Source organism: Desmodus rotundus, chromosome 1 (assembly GCF_022682495.2).
Source record: "Desmodus rotundus isolate HL8 chromosome 1, HLdesRot8A.1, whole genome shotgun sequence".
In the NCBI taxonomy this organism is placed as follows: Eukaryota; Metazoa; Chordata; class Mammalia; order Chiroptera; family Phyllostomidae; genus Desmodus; species Desmodus rotundus.
The window spans coordinates 27,076,774-27,102,743 of NC_071387.1; the positions used below are offsets into that span (position 1 = coordinate 27,076,774).

A 25,970-nucleotide genomic window follows, 5' to 3' on the forward strand; every position below is an offset into this window, starting at 1 on the left:
ATGTCGGGCTGCTTCAAGTCAGAAGGTCCGCACTCAGAGGATGCCACCAAAAAATGAACAAGGTGCTGCAGCGCTCATGGAGGTTCCTAAAGACCTCTGCTGCGCGACAGCTTCGCCACCGGAGGAACGTGGGCCTCCCAGGGCAGCCACGTTCAATGGGAGGGCATTCATTTGGGTAGAAAAGTTCTGCTGATTTAAAAAAAAAAAAAAATCAGCCACACTCCTTTATAGTCACACTTGCATTTGATTCAAAAAAAAAAAAAAAAGACAACAACACTCACACATGGTTCTTGTGTGAATTCTAATGAGGAGACATGGCATTCAGAATTATAGCACTCATAGTGATACTCTACAGAAGACTATAACAGCTTCTTTGCCATGTAAGAAGGTGCAACTGTTTACCTGAATGCTTTCTTAAATAAGTGACTACTACCACGCTACGTGTCCTAGTTGTAGCTCTGTTACAGGTTACTGACCGAGAGTCCATGTTCCAGACATTCTTTGCCAACACAGATCAATCACAAGGGAGCCACCCCCACAGTCTTAGGGTGAATTGGGAAAGGGCCGGTTAAATGAGGAAACAGGCCACTCCTTGGTAAAAGTTTGCAGTTTTCTTTCCCAATACATCTTCTTTTTATTGAGCACTTCCATTTTTATCCTGTGTTCCTCCTCTGCCATCTCACACTCTCGCTCTATCTGCTGGATTTTGGCCACATGCACCTCATTCATTTGTATCAGCTGCAGTTGTAAGATGGACATTTGTTGATGGTGTTCTTCCTCATGCATCTTTTTTAAAGCACCTTCCTGAGAGGTTTTGCTCCTGTAGTTTTTATTGGCTGTTATTCTGACAGCTGAACACGAGGGTTCAGGTTGAGAGGTCCCCTCACACACTGGAAAATGTATGAACTCTTTCTCATCATCGCACAGTTCTCTATTTGAAACAGCAAATGATTCTGAAAAACAGTAGCAGAAAACATATGTTCAAAGATTTTACAGGCAGCGAGTAAATCATCCTACTTCAACGACAGGGTCCCCCACTACTGGATGCATCTGAAATAGCATCTGCTTTGGCCTCCGTGTCCACAGGGGCCCTTGCCACACCTGACTTTTTAAAAACCCATAAATCCAAAGCGAGTTTCCCTTAAGAAGTAATGATAAAGTGTTCCATCGTGTCATTTCTGGAACTGCAGACTACGGAAACAGTGGTCAGGGACTGCGTGTATCGAGAATCGATGACCTTGCTACACTGATGTAAGTTCTGAACTGAAGTGCGTGCAGCTCTGAAAGGGCGGAAGACCACGGTGCGAGGCCAACAGGGGGGTTTCGGGTTCGGTTCTCCCTCAGTCAGATCTCCCTTTCCCTGTCTCGTCCAGTCGTGAGCACATGTTCCACACCCACCGGGGGCCATTGCTCTATTTCCTGGTCACTACCGTCCCCCTGGATAATTATCTCATAAATGTTCTTCCTTGCAAAGTGAGTCTACCCTCCCTGGCTTAACTTCCTCAGCAGGCCATTTCTGTTCAGCCTCCTACCTCCAGCTGTTACTTCTAACACTGCCATGGGGGCGGGGCGGGGGGTGTAAGTATTCAGATCCAAAGACACTTGTCAATGTCCCTCTTCTGTAACCTCTCCCTCGCACTTGATGATACTTTTTAAATTTTTGTCCCTCTGTTAGTTTCTGAACCATCGCCCTCCCCTAACGTTTCTGCAGCTTCCTCTCTGACGGCCCCTTTTCCGTCTCCTTTCGGGACTCAGACCCGTGCTCCACCAACCTCTTACCTTTTCATATTCCCCTGCGGTGCTTCTCTTCAACTGTTTCCAATCCACCCGAAGTAACCCTCATAATCTGGTTCCAACCCTCCTTTATCTTCCTTGCCTTACTCTTCAAACTACCCTGTGCAGCCTTCAATCCTACCACAAACTAGTCACATTCTTAAAGGCCATGCTTTTCCCCATAATTCTGACTCACTGCTCCATCAGCCTGAAGTCGGGCTTTCCTACCTGTCCCCCCAGCTCACCCAAACACACAGTCCTACTCCAGTCCCCCTTTCACCCTCTACTTCATTCAGGATCAACGCCACTTGCTCTGTGAAATCTCAGCTCTCCCCTGTCTCTGTACTTACTCTCCCATCACTGTACTTAACACATACAGGGTGGGGGAAATGTAGGTTTACAGTTGTTCATGTGGAAAATAGTGATTAATAAAAATAATACAAGAATAAACTTTATGTTTTGTGTACTCATACCTGCAAACCTACTTCTGCACCCTGTACTAGTGTTATTTTGGGACCACGCCTTATTCACTTCTTTTATCCTTGGGACCAATGACTTTGCCTGGTACACAGTGGATGCCTCGTAAACATTTACTGGCTGAAGCCTTGAACAAAAAAGGAAAAGGGCATATGGATACAAAATGATGCCATTTTCGGTGGTGCCACGTTTACACCATTATTTTCATAGGACAATGAGATTAATACCAGTTAGGGAGTTTCAATACAGAAACCACTAACTCCCCTGACCCATGGAGTCTTCTAGCTATGACTCCACGGCTTTCTTGGGGAGTTTTGCATTTCCAATAATGAGAATTGTCTCCCTGGAGAAAAATACCATTAGTTTACTCACAAGAGTTGACTACAATATTGTGTCCACTCCATTATTCCAGGAGATGGGATGCTGGGAATGTCAATGGCTAGTGGGGGAAACCTCACTCCTAATCCTCTGTTAACAAGAGGAAAGTGGCTACTATTTAGATGATTTCACTCCAAGGGGTTAGATAACAAGCATAACTAGTCCCTAACTGAGGTTAAAGAAAAGGTAAAAATCTTACTCTTCAAAGAGCAGGTTAAAAAAAAGAGTACTTCTGTGTCATCCAGAGATAATGAAATGTCTCCCTAGGAACCCTTCCCAACTCCAAGGCTCTGGCCTCTACTAGACAGATAGATGCCCCTCCTTCATGCTGCCACCACCTCCCAGGCCTACGTCTGGCAGAGCACTTGTTAAAGCTGGAGGTTTAACTCCCTCCCCTTCAGGCCACTGAATACTTAGAAGGCAGAGACTAGCTCGCATTCCTCCCCATAAAGAAACGGGCAGAGGGCCTGGTACCCTGCTGGGCATGTAGGAAATGCACAGGGGCTGAACTGGCTGCAGTGGGTCACAACCCTCCCAACACAGCACAGCTAGGGATAAAGAGCAGTGTGTTCTAAGAGGCCAGCTGAGGCTGGAGGCTGGAGGCTCAGGACCAAGGAATAGGAAGCACTTAACACTAAGAATAGGGTCCCTCAGATGTGAGCATCAATTGTAAAGTGGATTACCTCATCTATTTCCTTTCTAGTCTGAGATCTGAAAGTGCCTTCTCTGAAGACTGGACACATTAGGTGTTTTTTGGTACCTTTAGCCTCTTTCTCTTTGATTTCATTCCAGAGGATATGCCTGAGTTCATGCCCTGACAATTGTTCCTCTCTCCCAATATCTAAGTGCTCATTTTTTAAAAAGATTTATTTATTTTTAGAGAGAGGGGAAGGGAAGGAGAGATATGGAAGGAGAAAGAAAGGGAAAGAAACATCAATGTGTGGTTGCCAACTGTGTGCCCCTTGCTGGGGACCTGGCTTGCAACCCAGGCATGTGCCCTGACTGGGAATCCATGACCCTTTGGTTCACAGGCCCATGCTCAACCCACTCAGCTACACCAGCCAGGCCTAAGTGCTCATTTTTATCTCAACAGTTCTAGGCTTTAGGGACCTGATGATGATGATGATGATGATGATGACAGCAGCTACTATTTTACAGGCATTACCTCATGTAACCGTACAATGAACCTCTGAAGGACGTATTATTATAGAACACCAAGCACAACATCCAAAGTCATTTGGCTAGTTGAAAGAACCCAGGATTCCAATCTAAGCCTTCATCATTCCAAAATCCAAGCTCAGCTATTACAACACCTAGCCTCTCGCTGCTTCACTTGCTCAGCTGATCACTTCTGTATCTTAAAACGCAGTCTCCAGGTTGTAGCCCTACCAGACCATCTATTATTAAGAATATAGATACATATTCTGAATTTTGATCTCCAAATTTCTCTCTAGAGCTATGAACATAAAGACAGTATGTTCATGTCCAGGAGCACGGAAATGACTGTACTTTAAAACTATTCTGTTTAGTTTAAATGTGTGCTAACACGCATATCTTAAAGAAGAAGAAAAAAAGCCAGGCCTCTTGAGAAGCTCTGGCAGAAGCTGGGGCTTACACCTAGAGAAGCCTGATGGAGTAGTTAATTAACTTTCACACAAATATTAGCTCCAATGAACAGAAACTAGTGTTCAGATGGGGAGAATCTTCTCTTAACTGGAAAAAGACTGGCCTGGGAGTGGCAGCCAGCTGCAAACACACACCTCGGGATCTCTCTCCCAGGTAGAACTAAGCCACCGAAGGAGAAAACAATGCAATCTTGTGTAAAATGGATATGAGGGCCTAAGGGCTTTCCTGGGACGGGAGAACACAGTCAGGGGAGTGTTCTTTCATTCAGGCAATTCGAGCAAATTTAATATCAGCAGGAAAAACCTACTGTGGCAGTAGCAGAAGGGGAAGGAAACCATGTTCCACCCAAATGCCAGCTCTTCTCAACAGAACAAAAGCAGTGGGACTGACTGGGAGATGGAATACACAAGAAGTGGTGGCTGCACTCCGTGGAACACTGCGCACCAACTAAGAGAAACGAATTAGACTTGCCCGTTGCAATGGGAATAGATCCTGAGAACATTACTCTAAGTGAAAAAAGGCAAGAAAATGGTATCTACAGCATGATTTTTAGTCTTGGTAAATTGAAAATATATGCACACAAAAGAGCAATGCATGTGTTCGAGAACATGGGAGAGAAAACAACCCTATTGAAATGACTAAGGGACAGAGAAGAAAATGGAAGTGCTGAGTGGGGATAAAGAGGGAATAAATATATAAGCAACACAGAAAGGGGGCTTTTCGAAGGCCAGTGATGCTGGTGTGCCGTCACTGGCAGTATAGCTGGTCCCCTGTACTTGAGTTCTCACTCCAAAAGAGTAGGGTTGGATTAAATAGTGGTAGTAGTGGGATTATAAAGGGATGGTTGTGCTACTTAACTATAGCTTTCAGTGCCCATGTTTACATGATTCAAATATAGCTTCATAGTAAATAACAGCATAGGAAATTAAATATAAGTTCTCCTACGATGTTTAAATACTACCTGAAAGCTTAGTTTGCTTAAATATAATTGACATTTAGTCATCCTACTGTCCTGACCCTTCCCAGCAAATTTTGTGGTTTCCCTTAATTTGTTCTGCAAAACTGTTCCCCAAGGATAACCTCCCTTGTCTTAAAATGGAAGATAAGTGTCAAAACCAAATGATCACATATCATAAATCTACAGAATATAGAGTGTTTTAACATATTTAAGGGATAAATATTGGGGGTTTTGGAAAATACATTCCCAAGTGTTCAACTTTCATTTTAAAACTACTGTGTTCAAATGCAGATGTACATTTCAAAAAAAAAAAATCGTTGACAAAGCTAATAACACCCAGGGTACAGTGATCAAGATGACAAAGTTGGAATCATCTCACACAAAAAATTTGTTGGAGGGAGGCCCCTAGTGGAACGCCGCTTAACAAATCCCAACAATTCCAAGCATCTAACTCAGTAACGTGTAGAAGTGTAATACGAGCTACGGATGTCATTTTAATTCTTGTATGCCACGTTAAAGAAGTAAAAGAGGTGAAACTAATTGCAGTGAAGTATTTTTAAATCCCATATTTCTAAAATATTATCATTTCTACATGTAATCAATATAAAAATTATTAGTAAGAGATTTTACATTTCTTTTGGTACTAAGTCTTCAAGATTCAGTGTGTGTATTTATTTGGCCTACCCCATTTCAAGGGCTTACTAGCCTGATGTGGCGTGTGGCCACTGTATTAGACAGCAGTTTTAGAGATACTAAGGAAAGTAGAACACACACACACACACAGATTCCACATGTCAAAATACACGTGATGTAATGAGAGCTGCAAGCCTATTGCAAGTTTTCAAACTTTTTCCCACCAGGACCCAGAAGGAATGATAGACAATTCCAGCTTTATTTTCATTTCCTAAAAGTAAGTTAAATACAAAATGAGTGGGATAACCCCAAAGCTGTCTTAATGTACAGAGGGAGTTCTAGTACCATATCTACTAATGTTAATAGACACACTCCCCAACTGACAAAGCATACTGGTTCTCTACCGCCCTCCTGAGTTGACCTGGAGACAGGAACAGGTAGCATCTGGCTATACTTCAGTAATCACCAGCAAAAAGAGAAGTTTCATGTGTCATATGTACAAGCATCCAATTTCATATCAACCTCTTTTACAAGTTAGTGTCTAGCAAATGTCACTACAGGAAAGACACTGTGAATCCATATTTATTCCCTTCTTGCTGGAAATGTATAAATTGCTTATGAATACATGAATTATATCATTTCCTCCAGAGAGAAAGAGAAGAAACACTTATGGGATGCACTTTCTAGATCCCACCCTAGAATTTGAAAATGGGGAAATAAGACTGCCCTCTTACAATAACCCTATGATCGGGGGCATGGGAGAGGCAACTGATCAATGTATCTCTCGCACATGGATGTTTCTCTCCTTCTGTTTCTCCCTCCCCTCCCTTCCCTCTAAAAATAAATAAATAAAATCTTTTTTTTAATGACCGTATAAAATCAGTACACAACCATACAGATCAAAAATTTGCAAAGTGAACTAACAACAGTCCACACCAGCATCTTCCTCAGCAACGTGTCTCAGGGAACACAGCAACTTGAAAGGCAGCCCTGCCGATTCACTGCCCTCGCTCCCTCCCCCAGGACCAGTCCCTTCACTACCTCACAGGGACTGAACTGCTCCAAAGCCAGTAGGATAGAGTTACTGGCTGAAGCTACAAATATCTCCAAAACAAGGACACTGTCTATTAGCAGCAGGCCCTTCCCCAAAGCAGCAGCAATGAGTAAGGGCAAGACAGAGAGTTGGCAGTGTCCATATAAACACTGTTTGCTGGAAGGTACTGTGACTTGGGACTCAAGAATCAAGATTCAGACACAGGACTCCTGCCCTGGAAAACGATGCGTGATGTTCATGACCTTAAGCACTACGACTGCCCAGTGGGCTCCCTGGACTTAGCCTTGGTCAAATGATCAGCAAGCAAACTTTTTTTTTTTTTTTTTAGCAAGCAAACTTTTTATTGTAATTTAGATTCCCAGGATAATCTGCCTACAGAAAAAAAAAAAAGTGCTAATCAAAATGTTATTTAGTTCACTGGGTTATTTAGCTTTTTCACTCTACCCAGGTAATACCTGTGACTTTTAATTAGCCATTCTCCCAGAGCTCAATCTCCTCTTGGGACACTAATAAGTGAATTTCTCATCCTGCAAACCAAAAATCTGATTTTCCTAGGCAAATGCTTGCTGGGTCCTTAGAGAACCTTCCGAGCAGACTTCTGGCCTTCCCAGGAATTCTTAAGTGTGTCTCCTGCAAACTATAATGAATCTTTATATAAACTGTCCATTCTTATTTATTGTAAAAGAGGCAGGAATTATTGGCAATTTATCTATATGCATTTTCCCACCCTCCTCTGGCCTGGAGACATTTCAAGAGCCCCTTAAATCCAACCTTTTAATGCTATGACATACTAGCATTACCTCCTTGATTATATGACAATCTTTTCCTTCTGTAAGAATCCTATATAACATTTTTCTCTTTTCAGTGAAAGTATATTAAAACTAAAATGATTTTTTCCAGAACTTCTTAAGTTCCCTGAGGTGCCACAAGCCAAAACTGCAAATCACAATATTATAATGGCAGGGAAATGCTGGTTTTTAACCTGGGTGAATGCTAAATAGCTGTTTGCTCTGTTAGTCTCAACTTCTCTGAAGTCTGAGATAGTTCACTTTTTTAATGTGGCCTTTTGGATGCATATTATAGGTCCTATAGTGCTTTGTACATTATAGGTCCTCAAAAAACATTAAAAAAAAAAAAAGCTTGAGTGAATGAAATAAATCTTCAAACAAATCTACTTTAACATATTTGAGATAGCTCAAGATAAGCAACTAAGGTACTTCATTAATGACAACTATATTAACATAGCTCCTTAGTTTTCCTTATTCTTCAGTGACAATGGAGCTAAGAGAGCTTTCCCTAAGGGAGCTAGCACAAGGGTATTCACAAGTGCTTTTGTTTTTTATGTACCATGTGACTTGCACGTCCTATGCAATCCCGAGACTTTGAATTGGGAAAGTCAAGTTTGATATGAAAGTTTCTTTCTAATAAAGCCCCTTAGAATTAAGGGTTTTAAAATTCAAACGTGGAACAGGCACCCAGTGAGAACACACAAGCCGGGCTCAGGAGCCGATACCTGGGGCAGCGGCGTCAGGGTGGTACTCGGCCTCCTCCTCCGGAGGGCTCTGCAGGAAGTACAGCTGCTCGGGCAGCATGGTGGCGATCTTCTCCTTCCCCAGGACGTGCGTGCTCAGGAGGGGGCTGACGCTGCGCTTCACCTTCTCTCTCCTTTCATGGGCCATAATTTTTTTGGTCCGAGCCTTGATGTTCTCCCAGCACTTCTTCAGCTGTTTGAAATCCCGCAGCGACACGCTTGGCTGAGAGTTGTACTCGTGGGCGAGCGCCTGCCAGGTCCGCTGCTTGAGCGCAATAGTTCGCGCATCGCTTTTCTTACACTCCAGCACATACTTGTACTTTTCCACTAAAGCAAGCAGGATGCTCTTTTCCAATTCTGAGAAGTATTTGGCAGGTTTTATAATTTCGTTGTTTTGCATTTTCCACTCTATTTCTCCCGGCCGTTAGCGATCCTGTGAAAGGAAAATTGAAACAACAATTAGGAACCCCAGCGATAAAAATGTCAGCAAGTCACTTAAAGGTAATCCCTGACTTGATTCCCTTCTCTGAAATACAGTAGTACTTTCTTTTCTGTTACTGTTGACTTAGGAGAGTCTCAGGAAAACACGCAGAAGTTTGCTAACAATGGGGCTTTGCTTCAAAGATGTTCAGGTAGGTCCTTTGTTGTAAGTCCTGGCCATTCTGAGCATATCAGCAAAAAAAGAAAAGTTAAACATCTTTTGTGGAACTTCAATGTGGAATTCTAATTTGTTTATTTGTTTCATGTTAGGAGACTGATTATTCCCCGAATTCAGAATGTTAAGCAGCTTTTCAACTAAATAGATTTCTCAAAGCTTTGTCACAGCTGAAGACAGAGAGCCACTGTGTAACCAAATGTAACAGATAATGTAAACACTCTCAAGACTTCAGAATCACCCCAAAACATCTGACGTTTCCATCACTATGTCTGTGACCGGGTTACATCCATGCTCCTGGGAGAACCTCAGTTTCTTCATCTTTAAAATGAGGGTTTGGAGTCTGTGATCCTTAAGGTCTAAAAGCCACTCTTAAAAGTGTGCAGTCAATGCTATGTAAGTAATTTATATCATTTCAGAGGTGAAAGGGCCTGGGCACTTCTAGATTGAGTCCAACGCCCTGCTTTTCTTGCTCCCTTTTTTTCTGGGCATTTCGTACACATGGAATAATACAGTATGACATCCTTTGTGACTGGCTTCTTTCACCCGGCATAATGTATTCGTGGTCTATCCACCCTGTAGCATGAATCAACACTTTGTTCCTTTTTATGACCAAATGATATTCCATTTTATGGAGGTGGCACATTCTACATTGATCCATTAATGAATTTTTATTAAGATGTAATTGATATATAACATTATATCAGTTTCAGGTGTACAACATAATGATTCAATATATTGGGTTGGCCAAAAAGTTCATTTAGTTTTTTTTGGACGATGGCTCTTGTACTGCTTAGTTGTCTTTAACTTCCTTTGAAACAATTATTAAAAGAAAGGTAAAATGCAACAAATGCAAAGATTTGATTGGTGCGGTGTATGCAGAAGGGGCTGTGACTGATCAAACGTGTCAAAGTGGTTTGCGAAGTTGCTTGGTATCATTGACATTTTGGCCCAATAATTCTCTGCTGTGGGGCTGTCTTATGCACTGGAAGATGTTTAGCAGCACCCCTGGCCGCTACCCACTACAAGCCAATAGCACGAGATAGCTGACATAGACTCAAAATACCAAATCAATAAAGTTATTGGTAGAAATGAACAATGTGTCTTTTATTTTACGGAAAAAATCATATGAACCTTTTGGCCAGCCCAATACACACACACACACACAAGTGTGTGTGTGTGTGTATATATAGTGAATAACCACAGTAAGTCTAGTTAACATCCATCAAACCACACAGCAACAATTTTTTTCTTATAATGAGAACTTTTACGATCTACTCTCTTAGCAACTTTCAAATAACCTGTATAGTATTTATTAACCATAGTCACTGTGCTGTACATTACATGCCTAGGACTTATCAATTTTCTAACTGGAAGTTTGTACCTTTGACCATCTTCACCCACTTTGTCCACCCTCCACCTCCTGCCTCTGGCAACCACCAATTCATTCTCTGTATGTATGAGTTTTGTTTTGTTTTGTTTTTTAAGATTCCACATACAAGTGAGATGATAGGGAATTTGTCTTTCTCTGACTTATTTCACTGAGCCTAATACCTTCAAGGTCCATTCATGTTGCCACAAATGGCAGAATTTCCTTCTTTTTTTGTGGATGAATAACACTTTATTTTTTATACATCACACATGTTGTATATATTATGTGTGTGTGTGTGTGTGTGATATATATGAGGTCTATCTGGAAAAAGTCCAGCCATTGTTAATATAACGAGATCAGTTTGCATGACATCGATGTAACCTGGCAGCCAAGGAGAGTGGACTGGAATGCACATGTGTGAACAATGACGACTTCACTGTGCTAATCATGGGGGTGGTAGACACTGTTGAGTGAGCATGTGCACTGTGTGGCTGTCACATTCAAAATGACTGAGTGAGTAGAGCAACGAATGTGCATCAAATTTTGTGTTAAGCTTGAAAATTCCTCCACAGAAACTATTTGGATGATTCAGAAGTCCACAGCTATGGACAACTGGTGATTGGCAGCTTCATCACAACAAGGCGTCCACTCATGCATCACAACCCATGTAGAGTTTTTTGGCAAAACATCAAATCACCCAGGTGACTCAGCCCCCCTACAGCTGAGGTATGGCACCCTGCAACTTCTGACTTCCCCCAAAATTAAAATCACCTTTGAAAGGGAAGAGATTTCAGACAGTTGATGAGATTCAGGAAAATACAACAGGGCAAGTGATGACAATTGGGAGGGCTGTGTGAGGTCCCAAGGTGCCTACTTTGACGGGGACTGAGTCATCATTGTCCTATGAACAATGTTTCTTGCAACTTGTATCTTCTTCAATAAATGTCTCTATTTTTCATATTACATTGGCTGGATACCTTCTGGACAGACCTCGTATATATTATATGTATCACATTTTCTTTATCCCTCTTTTCAATCGAGGAAACCAAGGGCCAGTAAAGTAAACTGTATTGCCCAACATCACAAAGACGGCTACTGGAGAGGTCAGGAACTTGGACTGTCCCAATGGTCTGGTGTCCTTTTGTCTCTTAGCATAGCAAATAGCCATTTTATATTCTGCATAGTCCTTTAAAGTCTTTGTTAACATATTAGAATAAGAGTTATCAATTATATATTATTTAAAAATTTTTAATGATATTACATTTTCTCCATCATTTTTGAAGGTTTTTTAAAAAAGATTTTATTTATTTTTAGAGAGAGGGGGAGGAAGAGAGAAAGAGAGGGAGAGACACATCAATGTGTGGCTGCCTTTCACACACCCCTGCCTTTCACACACTCCTGGGTTGTAGGGAACTGGCCTGCAACCCAGGCATGCGCCCTGACTGGGAATTGAACCAGGGACCCTTTGAATCACAGGCCAGCACTCAATCCACCAAGCCACACCAGCCAAGGCATTTTTTCCATTATTATTATTAAAGTCTACTACCTTTTTATTTTAATAAAAGTTATGTATTTAACATACATAAATTGACTTGATAAACATATACATAGTAAAATGATTACCACATTCAGGATAATTAACACATTTCCTCACATAGTTAACTTTTTACATCTGATGGGAGCACCTGAAATCCACTGTCTTAGCACATATCCAATATTCAACACAGTATTACTAACTATAGCCATCACGCCTCTGTATCAGCTCTCTAAACTTATCTTTCCTACCTAACTGCAACTTTGTACCCTTGGTCCAACACCGCCCCGCAGCCCGTCCCTGGTGCGCACTCTTCCCTTTTCTGCTTCTGTGAGTTTGAAGAGTCTGGAATTGTCAGTGTCACTTCACAGGGGTCTCTTGGGCCCTCACCTCGGGTGGCCCCACACAACCACGGCTCCCTTGATCACCATGCTGTCGTCCCCAATGCAGGGCCAGCACTGTCCGCACAATAGGAGCTTAGTAGGTGTCTTACTCTGCTGAAACTGTGTTTTCCAACCTCACACTTTTCTCACATCTTGTAGCCACAGGAAGCTCCCTACAAAAGTAATCTCTCACACACACTATGGCAAGAACGTCACTAAGCAACGGCGAAGGCAGCAATAAAGCAGGCGCTGCATGTTCCCACTCGTGGAAAGGGCCAACATGCCCCAGGCCTTCTGTTCACCAAGCCTCTGATTTCTCAGAGTAACAGAAAAGCATCAAGACAGTGACAACACAGTCCATTTAAAGCTGGAAAACTCGTATCAAAAGAGTTAGAAACTACCGTGTTTTTAGGACTATAAGTCGCACCCCCCCCCCCAATTTGGGAGGAAATGGGGGTGTGTCTTACAGTCCGACTGTAGCTTACCTGGCTCGCTGGGGGGTGGGGGGGGGTGGCGGTGGAACAGGGTCACAGGAGGCAGGAGCAGGGTTGCTGCTGCAGGAAGCGGGTGGCGGCAGGAGTGGGGCGATGCTACAGGCCCTGGGCGGGGAGGAGGGGGTGTCCAGCTGTGCGGAGCAAGGGAGGCGGGAATGGAGTCCCCGCTGCGGCATACTACAGTGCTAGGGAGGAGGGAATAGGCGGTGCAGGCACGTTAGGATAAGAAAACCTGCGGCGCCCCTACATGCCTCCATCACGTGACTGGTGTGTCCCCCATTAACACTAACATAGGCAAATTCCACTGCAGGGTCACCCGTCAATGTGGCCCTGCAGCTGTTGCAAAACTACAACTCCCATCATGCTTGGACAGGTTGGGATGATGGGAGCTGTAATTTGGCAACAGCTGCAGAGCCACACAGGTTGTGCAAAACTGCTGTCCCCATACAAGAGTGTTGCACAACCTGTGGCCCTCCAGCAGCAGATCCCCCCACAACAGCGTCAGCAGCAGATCCCCCCATAACAGTGTCGGCAGCAGATCCCCCCATAACAGTGTCAGCAGATCCCCCCATAACAGTATCAGCAGATCTCCCCGTAACAGTGCGTCATCCACTGATGTTCTCAGCTACAGCGCCCCCGTAACTATGAAGGACACAGTGCTGATAGTTCTGTCATTCTGTATCTTGTTGTAGAAAGGTACAATAGCGTACTGTAGTCTCCTGCTGAATCTACCGTAATTGTGGAAAGATGTCAAAGCAGAAAAGGATTTCTGCTTTAACAGATGTTATTAAATATTTTACCACATATTTTGCTTCCAAATTTTCTTCCCTATTTTCCTCCTCTAAAACCTAGGTGCGTCTTATAGTCCAAAACATATGGTAACTTGAAAGGAGTCCCGTGGGCCAAAAATGGGACACTTGAACACCAACAAGGGTGATGAGAGCACAAAGGTGTAATAAATTATTCTCTTGACCTTCCTGCATGTTTGAAAAGTTGCATAACAAAAACTCAGGTACACTAGTACACTAATTTAGCACACTAATTTAAAATCATACTTTTTCAAGCCAGCTATTCACATATTGTGCCTGGGGAGGGGTTACTGTAGATGTGAATACCTGAATACCTGTAGATATGAGGCTGGAGGGGACTTGGCCAGGTCAGAGAGCCTTGAGATTGAGGCCAAGCAGTGTGGGCTTTACCTGAAGGTAACAGAAGCTGGCCAGGGCCTCCCCCTATGCACCACCTCCCCCCAAAAGTTAAGGCTTGATGAAGTAATACTGTGATCAGCATCTCCACCTACCAGGTACTGTCTCACATTCATCCTGGGCACATCCAGTATCAGAAATCACAAGATTTAGATACATGTCAACAGGAGTTTGGCCCTCTGGCCCTGAGCAAACTAAATGAAAGGAAATTTACCTTTGGGGCTGTGTCTCTGTACCCCTAAATTCCCAGGCCTTCAATCATATTGCTCTACTCTTCCTACAATGACCTAATCCATACCCCTTCTTCCCCGAAGATTCGAAATTAAGTTTTGCCCTTCATCAATACTCCTGTTCACGTGAATCAGTGTTCCCCAAACTGCAATTTATTCACACATATATCCCCTACACTATATCTCTTTTGTATCATCTCTATCCACCAAGATGTTTATGACTAACGTCACTTTCTATAGTGGTTATTGCGAAATCAATAGGTATACTGAATGGTCTTAAGCTACACAGTTCCCAGAGCAGAGTCTGATCTGACCTGCCATCCCAACTCCTCTGCCTCAGGAATGTCAATATGCCTACCTTTCCTTATGTCCCCATTCTTTTTTTTTTTAATTAAAAACTTATTTATTTTTAGAGAGAGGGGAAGAAAGGGAGAAAGAGAGGGAGAGAAACATCCATGTGTTAGAGGAACATAGATTGGTTGCCTCGCGAATGCTCCCAAATTGGGAGCCAGCCCGCAACCCAGGCGTGTGCCCTAGCTGGGAATCGAACGAGCGATCCTTTCATTCACAGGCTGGTGGTCAATCCACTGAGCCACATCAGCCAGGGTGCCCCCCACTCTTTTTTTAAAATCACTGCTATAATGGAGCTCCAGTGGCGCAATTGGTTAGCACACGGTACTTATAAAAATCACTGCTCTAAGGCTTGTGAATCTGATTCACAAATGAAAGAGATATTGTCCCTTGTTTTGTACTATTATAGGTAATGCAATTTTATGTATTTCATAAATATATAACATATATTTATAATGTTATGTATTTATATTTTATATATATATAATTTTTCCCAATCTTTGATCATTTCTTCAAGACAAATTCCTAGAGGAGGAAGCGTTGACACAAAAGATGCAAACACTTAAGACTTTTGTTACACCACCATCTGTCTTCCAGAAATGGGTACCAATTTACATTGCTACTAATAGCATACCAGCATGTCTGTTTCCCCACTTCATTTACCCTTGCTGTTAACATTTTTAAAAATCTGTGCCAACTGTGGAGGTGAAAAATGTCACTTTTTTGTTTAATGATATATGAATTCCAGCTCTCAGCAAAATAAGCCACACTCTGACTGAACAAAGTCCTTGCTATACTTGGTGGAAATCAAACTGCACGTAATTAGTTCCAAGCAATTTAATATTTCTTCCTCACAATGTGTGCAGTACCACTAACTGCCACCAGGTGGTGGTGGGCTCCTGGGGAGTCGAAATTCACAAAAGATCTTGCCCTAAGTGTGGCCAATTGAGTCTCTAATAACTGCAATAATAACAGCAGATAACCTTTTTTTATGGTTTATTTTATTCTTATTCAAGAGAGAGCAGGGAGGGAGAAAGAAAAAGAAACAGATCGGCTGCCTCCTGCACACACCCCAACTAGCAACCAGGCATGTGTCCTGACCAGGAACCAAACCAGCGACAGACAGCGAGGCAACCAACTGAGCCCCGCTGGCTAGGGCAACAGCGGATAACTTTTATTGAACCTTACATGGTGGGTCAGGCACTACACTAAGTGTTTAATATGCAGTATATCATTTAATCCTTCCCCAAATAGCTCCTCAGAGCATCATTTGTTACACTACAATATTTTGTTTAAAAAAAAAAAACTTTATTAAAGTACCAGAAGAAATTATACAACTGTTCTCAAAAGCAAATGCTCAGATTTACCAACACCTGGGGGCTATTAATAGCCTATTAGCTAAACTGTTATTTAATCACTAGCTAAGTAAATCCAGAGTTACCAATTTACTTTGCTTAATTTTGTAGAACAGCAGGCTGCCCTGGGCCACGTGTTTGCACTCTGCAGGGCTATAAAAGGATTCTGGTGTGAGCCAGTGTACCCCGTGGATTCCCAGAAACCTCAGAAGTAGGCTGTTTATCTCCACTAACCAGTTATTATTCCTATTTGCCAGATCAGAAAAGTGAGGCTCAGTGACTTGCCAGTGGTCACACAAATATTAAGTAGAAGGACCAGGATTCCAACCCAGGTCTTACACCAATGCCCTGCTGCCCTCTGCTCTGCCTCACTCTCTCCTTTCAGAGCTAGTGGCAGCTTCTAGCGCCTTTGCTCAAATTATATGTCAAATTACAGAGCAATCTAATTGTCATCAGTAAAAGGTCCCAGGGTAGAGCAACTTAGGGAGAGTTGTGCCTGCTTCTGTCTCACTCCATTTTGCGGCTCTTCCTCTCCGCTCTCTTCTCCATCACCTCTTCCCTCTAAGTCTCAAACCCAGGGCCCTTAGTCCCCTACTCCCCACCCCACCCAGGTGTATCTCCCTCACTCCAAACAGCGCTGAAATAATTTCCGCTGTTGATCTGATAAGAATGTATGTTTGAAAAGTAACTGTAAAGATAATCTGGAGCTTTAAAACGTACCCCCCGCCCCCAAGAGAATGCTAACATTGTGCTTGAGCACCTGGCTGACAGTCTTAAGAAAACAAGCATGTCCCAGAGGGATCTCCAGGAAAAGCTCAATTCGAGGCTAGAAAGCACATTCTAGTTTAAAACGATTCAGCATTGTCCATAATGGGTTATAGATGACAACATAAGAAGCCTTCCCTGCTGCATCAGCTTTTATGAGGGAGACTGGCCTTACCTGCCCCCCAACCCTGCTCAGTACAGATCATCTTTTTTGTCTGCAGTTCTGCTGGACAGAGTGCCACCCGTTGCCGTGCATAGCTGTACTCCAGCGAGCAGCCCAGCGACCCTCATACCGTGGGCCTTCAGCAAGCATTCAGTGAATGAATACGTTCTGATAAAGGCGTAAAACTGCCTGCTAGGCACAAAATGAGGATCACACACGATAAAGCAGTCAGTACACTAAAAACTGCATTAAAGTAAAAATGGTCAAATAAAACAGCAAAATCCAAATGCAATGAAGCTCCCCCTTGGGCTGGGCAAAGACCCATAGACAGGACTAAATAAAAAAGCACAATTCCAGTAAGACAGAAGTACCAAAAGGGAAGAATAAGCACAATTCCTAAACACTAACATTGACTAAATAACCAGAAGGTTGTAATATACGATTGTAAGAAAATTGTAATAATACGTTCATTTAGCATCCACCTAATACAAAAAACGTTTGTAACTCCCCAAAATTCGTATGTTGAAGCTCTAATTCCCATCCATAGTGGCTATCTTTGGAGATTGGACCTCTAAGAAAGTAATTAAGGCTAAATGAAGTCATAAGGCTGGTTGGAGATTAGTGACCTTATAAAAAGGGACCCCAGAGAGCTCACCCTCCCTGAAACCCTCCCCAGGGCTCAGAAAGAGAGCATGTGAGCACACAGAGAGATGGCAGCCACCTACAAGCCAGCAGAAGAGGCCTCAGAATAAAACCTACTTTGCAGCACCTTGATCATGGAGTTCCCAGCCTCCAAAACTGTGAGAAATGCATTTCCTAGTTGAAGCCAACTAGTCCATGGAATTTTGTTATGACAGCCCAAGCTGACTCGTACACCATCCAATGATATTTTAAGTCCATGAAGGGTCAAACTAAGTCCCAAAATCTGAACAAAGACTAGAGAAATTTGGCCAGATTTTACTCCTACTTCCCTGCCTGGAAAAGGGAGTTCTTTGAAGTCAACACTCAGAAGGGGAGCCAGGATTGAAGATCTGTGGCGCTGAGACCTCGGAGAGAAGTCGGGACTTTTGTGAGCTACTGCTTTTAGGCTGAAATGAAATGAACAGAGAACTGGATGCAGAAAACCTGGGCTCAAATCCCAACGTCAGCACTCACCTAGATGTGTTACTCTGGGCAGGCCAATTAACCAGCCTTTCTTCATCTGCAAAATGAGATTAATACCCCCGCTCTGCCGTATTCCCTCTGCACGGAGGTCCTGCAGTGGGAGCAAAGAACAAGCATAGACTAGGGCTTCAAAAAACGTAGTTCTCCACCCCTCCCATCCATATTAAACTGCCTGCAGTTGGGCAATTATCTTGAGTTTCATCTCAAAAATAATTGCCTTCCTCTTCTCACCAGAAGCAGGAGACACAGATGGGCATTTCTGTAGACGTGACGGGATGTGAAAACACAAAATGCAATATCCAAAAAACGCTGGCAACACAACGCGCACTGTGGACTATCGGTTATTTCCCATCGCGATCGCATGGCTGACAGGAGCCGCTGCCCGCTGCCACTGCCCAGAGTCACAAGACAGTAGAGTAGCGCAGATCACTAGCCCGGGAAAAGAGCAAAATTCAAAATCGCAAGCACGGTTTCTACTTAGTGAACGTTGCTTTTGCACCATCGTAAAATCAAAAAAGCTCCTAAGTTGAACCTTTTAGGTTAGGAACCATCTATAGATGCAAATACTTGCTGGCTCTTTTATTTCATAAGCACGCAATTCAACAAACATGTAATAAACCCCTGCCAGGGGCTCAGGACGTTCCTAGACTATGTGGGAGACGCAAAGACAAGCTGAACCCTATCGTCTGGAAGGAGCACCGGCATGCGTAAACTAGTAACTAAAATGACAGCATGCTACAACAGACATCCTAACAGAGGACAAAGTGTGTTGGGTGTTCAGAGGAGGGAAGAAGTTATTTGCGTTCTTGATCATAAGAGGGCATTTGAGCTAGGTCTTTAAGACTGTGTAGGATATGAACAGAGAGAGGTGAAGGAGATCATTAAGGTAAATAATTGATAACAAAGGGCCTGGACTCTGAGTGGTGATGATGTTAATGGAAAGGAGGCAGTGCACACCAGAGACTGTTTCAAAGCAAGAAATGCCCGGGACATGTGTCTACACTAGGGTGCGGGATCCAGAGAAAGCAGAGGCAAAGAGGATACACGAGGATGAGCTGCGCACCAAAGGTGCAGGCGCCAGAGAGAGGAGTATTCCTTAGACCGAGGAGCTCCTAGTCCAACGAAGACAAACAACACAGCAGATTGAAGGGGCTGGGGACGAGGCAGTGTGATAAGCACAGTGACAGAGATATGCCCAGGGCCACTGATCCAGGATTGGGAGGATCTAGAATAAGAACCGTAATTCCTGTTAGAGTAGTTGGCATTAGAATCAGCACTAGCACCGGGCGGGGCCACAACTTGGGAAAAGACTGAAAAGGAAAGCATACAAAAATAGTGGGTGAGTGGCAGGAAATGTGGGACCCATTCCCCAAAGGGAAGCCTGGCAACAGGTTGAGTGTGACCAATTTGCTCTACAGGGATGAAAGACACTTCCTGTCCTGGACTGTCGACTCCGTCTCCTGACTCGGCCCCCGGCAACAACCTTTTCTGGGAGCAACACAGATCCTAACATGCTAAAACTAAAACGAGACTTCAGTCCAATCTTCTCACTTTACAGATGAGGAAACTGAGGCTCAGAGCAAAACAGGGGCTCCCCGGGGCCCTCGGAACAGAGAAGGGCCTCAAAGTGAAACTTCATTGTTTAATTTAACCCTGGCCTCCACATCTGTCCTCTTTGGAAGCTTCTCATCATCAAGATGCCCTTTTGCTAGGTACCCTCTAGCCTTCGCCTTCGCCCACTATCCCATGTGAAAACTCAAGGGCACTGCTCTCAACTCTGACATTGATTTTGTGACATCAAACAAGTCCTCTTGCCTCCCTGTCAATTTCTCATCTCTAAACTGTAAAGTGAAAGGGAATGTTCTCTAAAGTCCCAGCCACTGCTGGCAGTCCATGTTAGCACCGCCGCAGCCCTGGTTTCTCTGCTACTTAATTTCCACTTCTATGCCAAATATGCATAGGTGGCATTTTCTGATTATTTCTGAGGTTAGTGGAGCTACCAGCCAATGAAAGAGAACACTGAGGCAGAATAAAGTGACCTCAGCACTTCAGACAATTTAAGGCCCGTACCCAGGTTTAACTCTGTAGGTTAAGTAGTCCCAGGTGAAATCTCTAAAGCAAGTGATCAGATCTCCTGTTCACTACAGTCACCCCAGCTCCTTGAAGAGTGCCTGGTACACAGTAGGCACTCAATAAATATTTCTGGAATATATGTTAAAACAAACCTGATTGTCATTTGCATTTTTTTTTTTACCAATTATATGTACATGTTCTGCTATCTTAAATGTTCTTCCCATCCAAGTACTAACCAGGCCCGACCCTGCTTAGCTTCCAAGATCAGACGAGATTGGGCGCATTCAGGGTGGTAGGACCGTAGACTTAAATGTCTCCTTTTATAAAGGATTTACCATAACAGAAAGTTCCTGGCTTCTTCTTGAAAATAACTATTACAGCATGTGCTAAATTTTAAGAGCTCCACCACCACTCGGCTGCCTTCACGATGTCATTCTATGCAGAGGTAATCAGACACGACTGTTCCTGTGCACACACCTGCCTGCACCTGCCCTCGAATGTTCAGCCCTGGCTACCCAGGATGGTCACTCACCTAGGCCCTCTTGTCTTCTTCCTTTCCTTCAGAGGGCTCTCCAGTCTGAAACCCTATTGTGGAACTTGCTTCCCCTAATGTGCTGCCTCCTCTTCCCCTTCACCACCCACTCCAGGCGGTCCTGTAACTTGGAAGTGTTTATTTTTACCATCTGTGTCTGAGTGTGACTGCGAGCAGAACCAGCCTGTGTTTAAGTCAAGAGCTCCCACCTCCCATCCTTCTACCCCCACAGTTCCCTCTATAAGCCTGATGAGGGTTCTTAGAAGTTCGACCCCTTTCTTCCCCTCCCCCACAGCTCCATCTTGGGAATCATCTCCCCACCCCACCCCGACCTCAGCTTCTCTGAAATTCCCATGGCATCTTGATTAAAGTATCCTCCCCGGAAAGTACTTTTGTAACACAGAAAGTCCCGTGTAGGTGTCCCCACTCCAGCCTGTGCCTCTTCTCAGGACTCTCTCTGCTACTCCCACCACGTCAGCAGCAACTGTCCGTCAGCTCGCACATCTCTGGGCCAAGGGCCCCAAGGGCAGAGCCCTAACTGCAGCCAGCGCTCAGAGTTACTCTGTACTGAAACCTCTTCACGTCCTCTGAGAGTGAGCTCCTGAGGCCTGAACTACATCTTACTAGTATCTCTTGCACTCAGTAGATCCTCAGTGTTGGTTCAAAGGCAGGAAGGGTGCCAGGCACCCCCTCTGTCTTCAGCACCACACACATTTGCAGTTGTCAACCAGCCACCTCTCTCTAGCCAGCCATCATGGGCACGGCAGAAAGCTCCAATTCTTCAGAGCTAAATGAAAATTATTATCTTACCTCCAGACATCCTGACTTCTGATTTTAGCCACATCAACTTAGCTTCTCAAAGCAGGAACCACAATGTGCTCTTTACTCTCGTGTAGCCCATCATCAAGATCTACTATGTTTTACCTCGGTATCTATCTCTCCTCCCTCATCCTCACCACCCATGTCTGATGATCTCCCAAAGTTCCAGCCCGTCTTCCATGCAGCTACCAAAGAGATCTTCCTAAAACAGTGATCATGCCACCATCCAGGCTGTAAGCCTCTGCATCTCCCCCACTGCCTAAGTGATAAAGTCCGAACTCCCCACATGACCCTCCAGGCCTGTCCAGGTCTAGGGTGAACAGCATGCTCTTCACCCCACCCTCCTCATATATTTTTCAACCCAGCCAGACCCAACTCACCTTCATGCCTTTGAACCTGCTGTGTTTTCCTGCCTCTGAACATGGGCTTCCTCTGGCTGGAATCCTTTACTCCAGGGCCCACCAAGGGCTCATATTCACCCCTCAAGGTCCAACCCCTATGTAGTTTTTGTGAAGCCTTCCTCAACTAATGCTCAAAGTGTTATGCTTATTATATTCATAACAGCTTCCTTCTAAAGTAACTTTGAGGCAGCTTACAAACTATGCCCACACTGCAACTAGATATTTTTTTAAGAAAGAGAAAGAATTTCAGGGCAGAGACAAGACAAGGGGGAAAAATGACAGAAGCGAGGAAGTAGCGTAGTAATCAAAACGTCTCTCATAAGGTCTTACACTCATCTTGTTGGCGGGAGGTTAGCCCTGAGCTTTCCATCCGGAATGCGTTAGTGACTGCTTCGTGAGCTCGGTGCCGGTTGTACGTGCCTGTACAGCAGCACTCCCCACATTTTTTGTGATTTGCTCTTCGTGTCCATTGCTCTCACTGGACTGGGAAATTCCTAAGGGAATACATAATTTCTGACTCATCTTTGTGACCCTGGAGTGAAGCACGTGACTCGGCACACAGTTGGGGCTCGGCAGACATTTGTGGAACGAATGTTACCATGGACAGAGAAAAGGGTAGTAGTGCTTGCTGAACTTCCTACCAGACATTTGAAAAGAAACATTGTTTTAGCCTCACAAAAAAATTACATGGCTGAGAAGTGGCAGAGCTAGATTTGAACCCCTGACTGTCTCTCCAAAGCAATGGCTGTGCCTGCTGCTTCCCTACTTTACCATCATCATGCGTCCAAATATGCCCTTTTTCAAGCCTGGTTTTAAAATCACCCTTCTGCCCTGTGTGGGCAGTTGGCGGGGGCGGGGGGCGGGGAGACGCTCAGTTGGTTGGAGCATTGCCCTGTGCACCATAAGGTTGTAGGTTTGATTCCTGGTCAGGGCACATGCCTAGATTGCGGGTTTGATCCCTGGTCACTTGTGGGAGGCAACTGATTGATGTTTCTCTCTTACATTATGTTCCTCTCTCTCTCTCCCCACCCCCCTCTTTCTCTAAACATCAATAAACATATCCTCAGGTGAGGATTAAAAATAAATAAATAAAACCACCCTTCTCCAAGAAGCCTTTCCTGCTCACTCAGGAGGAAACTGTGCCTGAGTCCAACTCCGACCTCTCACAATACTCAGGTAAGAAAGGTGTCACAAATAGGGAGAGGAAAGGGTGCCTCCTTGGGAGCCGCGAACTGAGCAGGCTGCTTAGGCATTCTGTAGACGGTGTTGTGGAGCCCTCAGCTTCTCCCTCTACTCCCAGTGCAGAACTAGGCCTTCCCGCCTTTCTTTTCCTTCTTCTGGTTTTCCCCATTCCAAACTGAACCCCCCAAGTAATCTCCTCAGGCCTACTCATCTCTAACCAGGTGGATGGTGTTCAAAACACACTCATTCATTACATCTATTAGGTCTCTATCATTATTTTTAAGTGTGTCCTATCAAACTTTAGGATTGATGAGCCTCCCAATCTCCTCAAATACATTAAAAGAATTGCAGAAATCACATGAGAAGGGACAATGACATTTTAGGAGGCCCAATCACTTGCTTTCAACCTATCTGAATACTTTTGGGGTGGCCTGGGAGAGAAAACCTGTGTTTTCATCCCAGCATTCCCCCCAACCTCCCCTCCACCAAAGCAGGATGCCTGGTCACTACGGACTGGATGGAGTCCTGGTCCAGAATGCTGCTTGGGTGGTGCACCCTGGTCCCTCCCTGCACATCCTCTTCCAGAGCTTCAGAATCCTTCCCTCTCCCCACCCCCCAGCCCACCCCTTGTCTCTTTCTGGCCCCAAACTCGCACAGCAGCCCTCAGTCCTAAGTCAGGAACTAGGCTGTTGAATTACCATTCAACAATGTCCTTGGTGACAAAACAGACTTCTCAGACATGCTGAAATGCACACTCCGGACCCTGACATTATCCTGCCTCTGGTTTTTAATGTGTGACAAATACATCCCTATCTCCCATGACCACTCTCCTGATACTGCAGGACATTTGAAATCTTAAATGTTACCACAGCTAAGGAACAGCCCACCTTCTCAATCAGAATAGGGAGACTACATTCTTCAGTCCTACCCTCAAGTGAAGATTATTCATGTGATTTACAGTAGTTACATCACAGCGCCCGTGTGGTGGTTTAATTAGATAACTCATGCCAACTGTTTAGTTCCTAGGGCCTGGTACACAGAAAGTGCTCAAATTTAGTTATTATCATTGACACACATTATCTGCATACATTCTCTCCCACAATAACACCTGGGGGTAGGTATTACACCACGCACTCCCGCCCCACCGCACCCCCATTTACAAAAGCAGAGCCAAGCCTCGGAGTCAGGGAGCTTTCCCAAGGTCAGGCGAGCACCGGGCACAGTTGTGATGCTCGGCCTTTGGCCACCGAATGAGGGACCCCTCCCATTGCACCTTGGATGAAACACAAGGGGTCTTCAAGGAAACAAGTATGGAAAAGCGAGCACAGTGCCCAGCATATAGTGGGGACTCCGGGATGATGGTAAGATCCAGGCACGGAGGATCACATGGATTCCTCCCAAGCGGCTCCCCAGGCCCAGGGGTCCAGGTCCCCTACCCCCGAGCGCGCCACCGAACCTCCCCGAGGTCCGCGCCGCGGGGCTTTGTACGCCGCAGGCCGGCACCACTCACCGAGTCTCTTCGCGGCGCGCAGAGGCGGCCGCCCGGCCTGCAGGACAGGGGTCCCTGCGGCTTGGCCCGGAAGCCCGCCATGCCTGCCCGCCGTCCCCGCACGCCCAGCCCGTGCCCCGCACCCGTGCCTCCTCCCCGCTGCGGCCCTCCCAGCAGGGGAGTCTCCTACCTGCAGCGGCAGCGCGGCGGCGGCCGCGGAGCTTGGGGAGGGGTCGGCGAGGCGCGAGCGCGGGCGCCCTCGGCTCCTCTCGCAGGCTGGGCCGCCGGGAGGGCCGCGGGCTCCGGGAGCGCCGGGAGGTGGCGGCGCGCCCCCGGACGGCCAGGCCCCACCGCGCGCGCAGCGGCCACAAAGCCCGGGAGCCGCCGCCCCCTCGCGGGCCGCGGGCCGCTGCGGGTCCGTCCGCGCCGGGGAGGGCGGGAGCGCGGCCCGGCGCAGTCGCCACCTCCCCGAGCTGCGGCCGCCGGCCTCGCGGGAGGCTTGGGGCGGGTCGCGGGGTGACCCCCACCTATCCCACCCTTTTTCTCGGTGCTGACATCCTTGAGCTGATTGAGTTTCCTTTCCAACCTTTGCGGAGGAGCTCCTGAAGGGCCCGAAAAACTGTTTCATTTCCACGAACAACAAAAGAATGCATTTGTCACAAGGGATTTGGCGACCATGAGCACGAGTTAGCTCAGTCCAAGCGCCTGTCGAAATAGGCTCCTATTCATTTGGGACTCCCTGCTTCTTGGAACAGCCAAGCCTCTGCGGCTGGGCTCATCACAGAGTTTTGTTTTGTTTTGTAATTTGCGGATGGATGTGTCTCCCGCTAGACTGTGAGCTCTGTAGGGCAGGGACTACTAAACCTAAGGAAATCAGAATACCGTATGAGCTGTAGTCAATAATACATTAGTGCTCCTCTCCCCAGCCCCGAACTGGATACGGAAAAAAGGAAGGGAGGGAGGGAGGAAGGAAGGAAGAGAGGAGGGAAGGAGGGAGTGAGGAAGGAAGAGAGGAGGGAAGGAGGGAGTGAGGAAGGAAGAGAGGAGGGAAGGAGGGAGGGAGGAAGGAAGAGAGGAGGGAAGGAGGGAGGGAGGAAGAAGGAGACAGGAGAAAGCAAAGAAAGAAAAGTGCAGACTACAGGATGGACAAGAGATTAGGTAAAATAATAATAAAAATGCATAATAATGTATCCATATTTGTTCATTAGTTGTGACAAAGACTCCATACTAATATAAAAGGTTAACAATAGGAGAAATTGGGTGCGGGGGGTCTATGTGAATACTTTAGTTCAGTGTGACCTTGACAGTTTTTTTAATCCTCACGGGAGGACACGCTGATTGGATTTAAGAGAGAGAAGGAGAGGAACTCCACA

The 25,970-nt window shown here is 45.2% G+C and overlaps 1 protein-coding gene across 2 annotated transcripts; it reads right to left on the bottom strand.

The window, feature by feature from the left end:
• Window positions 1-287: 287 nt before the first annotated feature.
• MSANTD3 (Myb/SANT DNA binding domain containing 3) lies at window positions 288-25,031 on the bottom strand. 2 transcript variants are annotated; one of them, XM_053922194.1, is made up of 3 exons: window positions 24,788-25,031; window positions 8,413-8,863; window positions 288-953 (listed from the first exon to the last, which is right to left on the bottom strand). In XM_053922194.1, the coding sequence occupies exons 2-3, from the start codon at window positions 8,828-8,830 to the stop codon at window positions 544-546; spliced, it is 828 nt and encodes a 275-aa protein (XP_053778169.1). In that variant the 5' UTR covers window positions 8,831-8,863; window positions 24,788-25,031; the 3' UTR covers window positions 288-543. The 2 variants fall into 2 exon arrangements, with proteins under 2 accessions (XP_053778169.1, XP_024415846.2); XM_024560078.4 differs by lacking the exon at window positions 24,788-25,031 and adding an exon at window positions 18,093-18,195.
• Window positions 25,032-25,970: the final 939 nt, after the last annotated feature.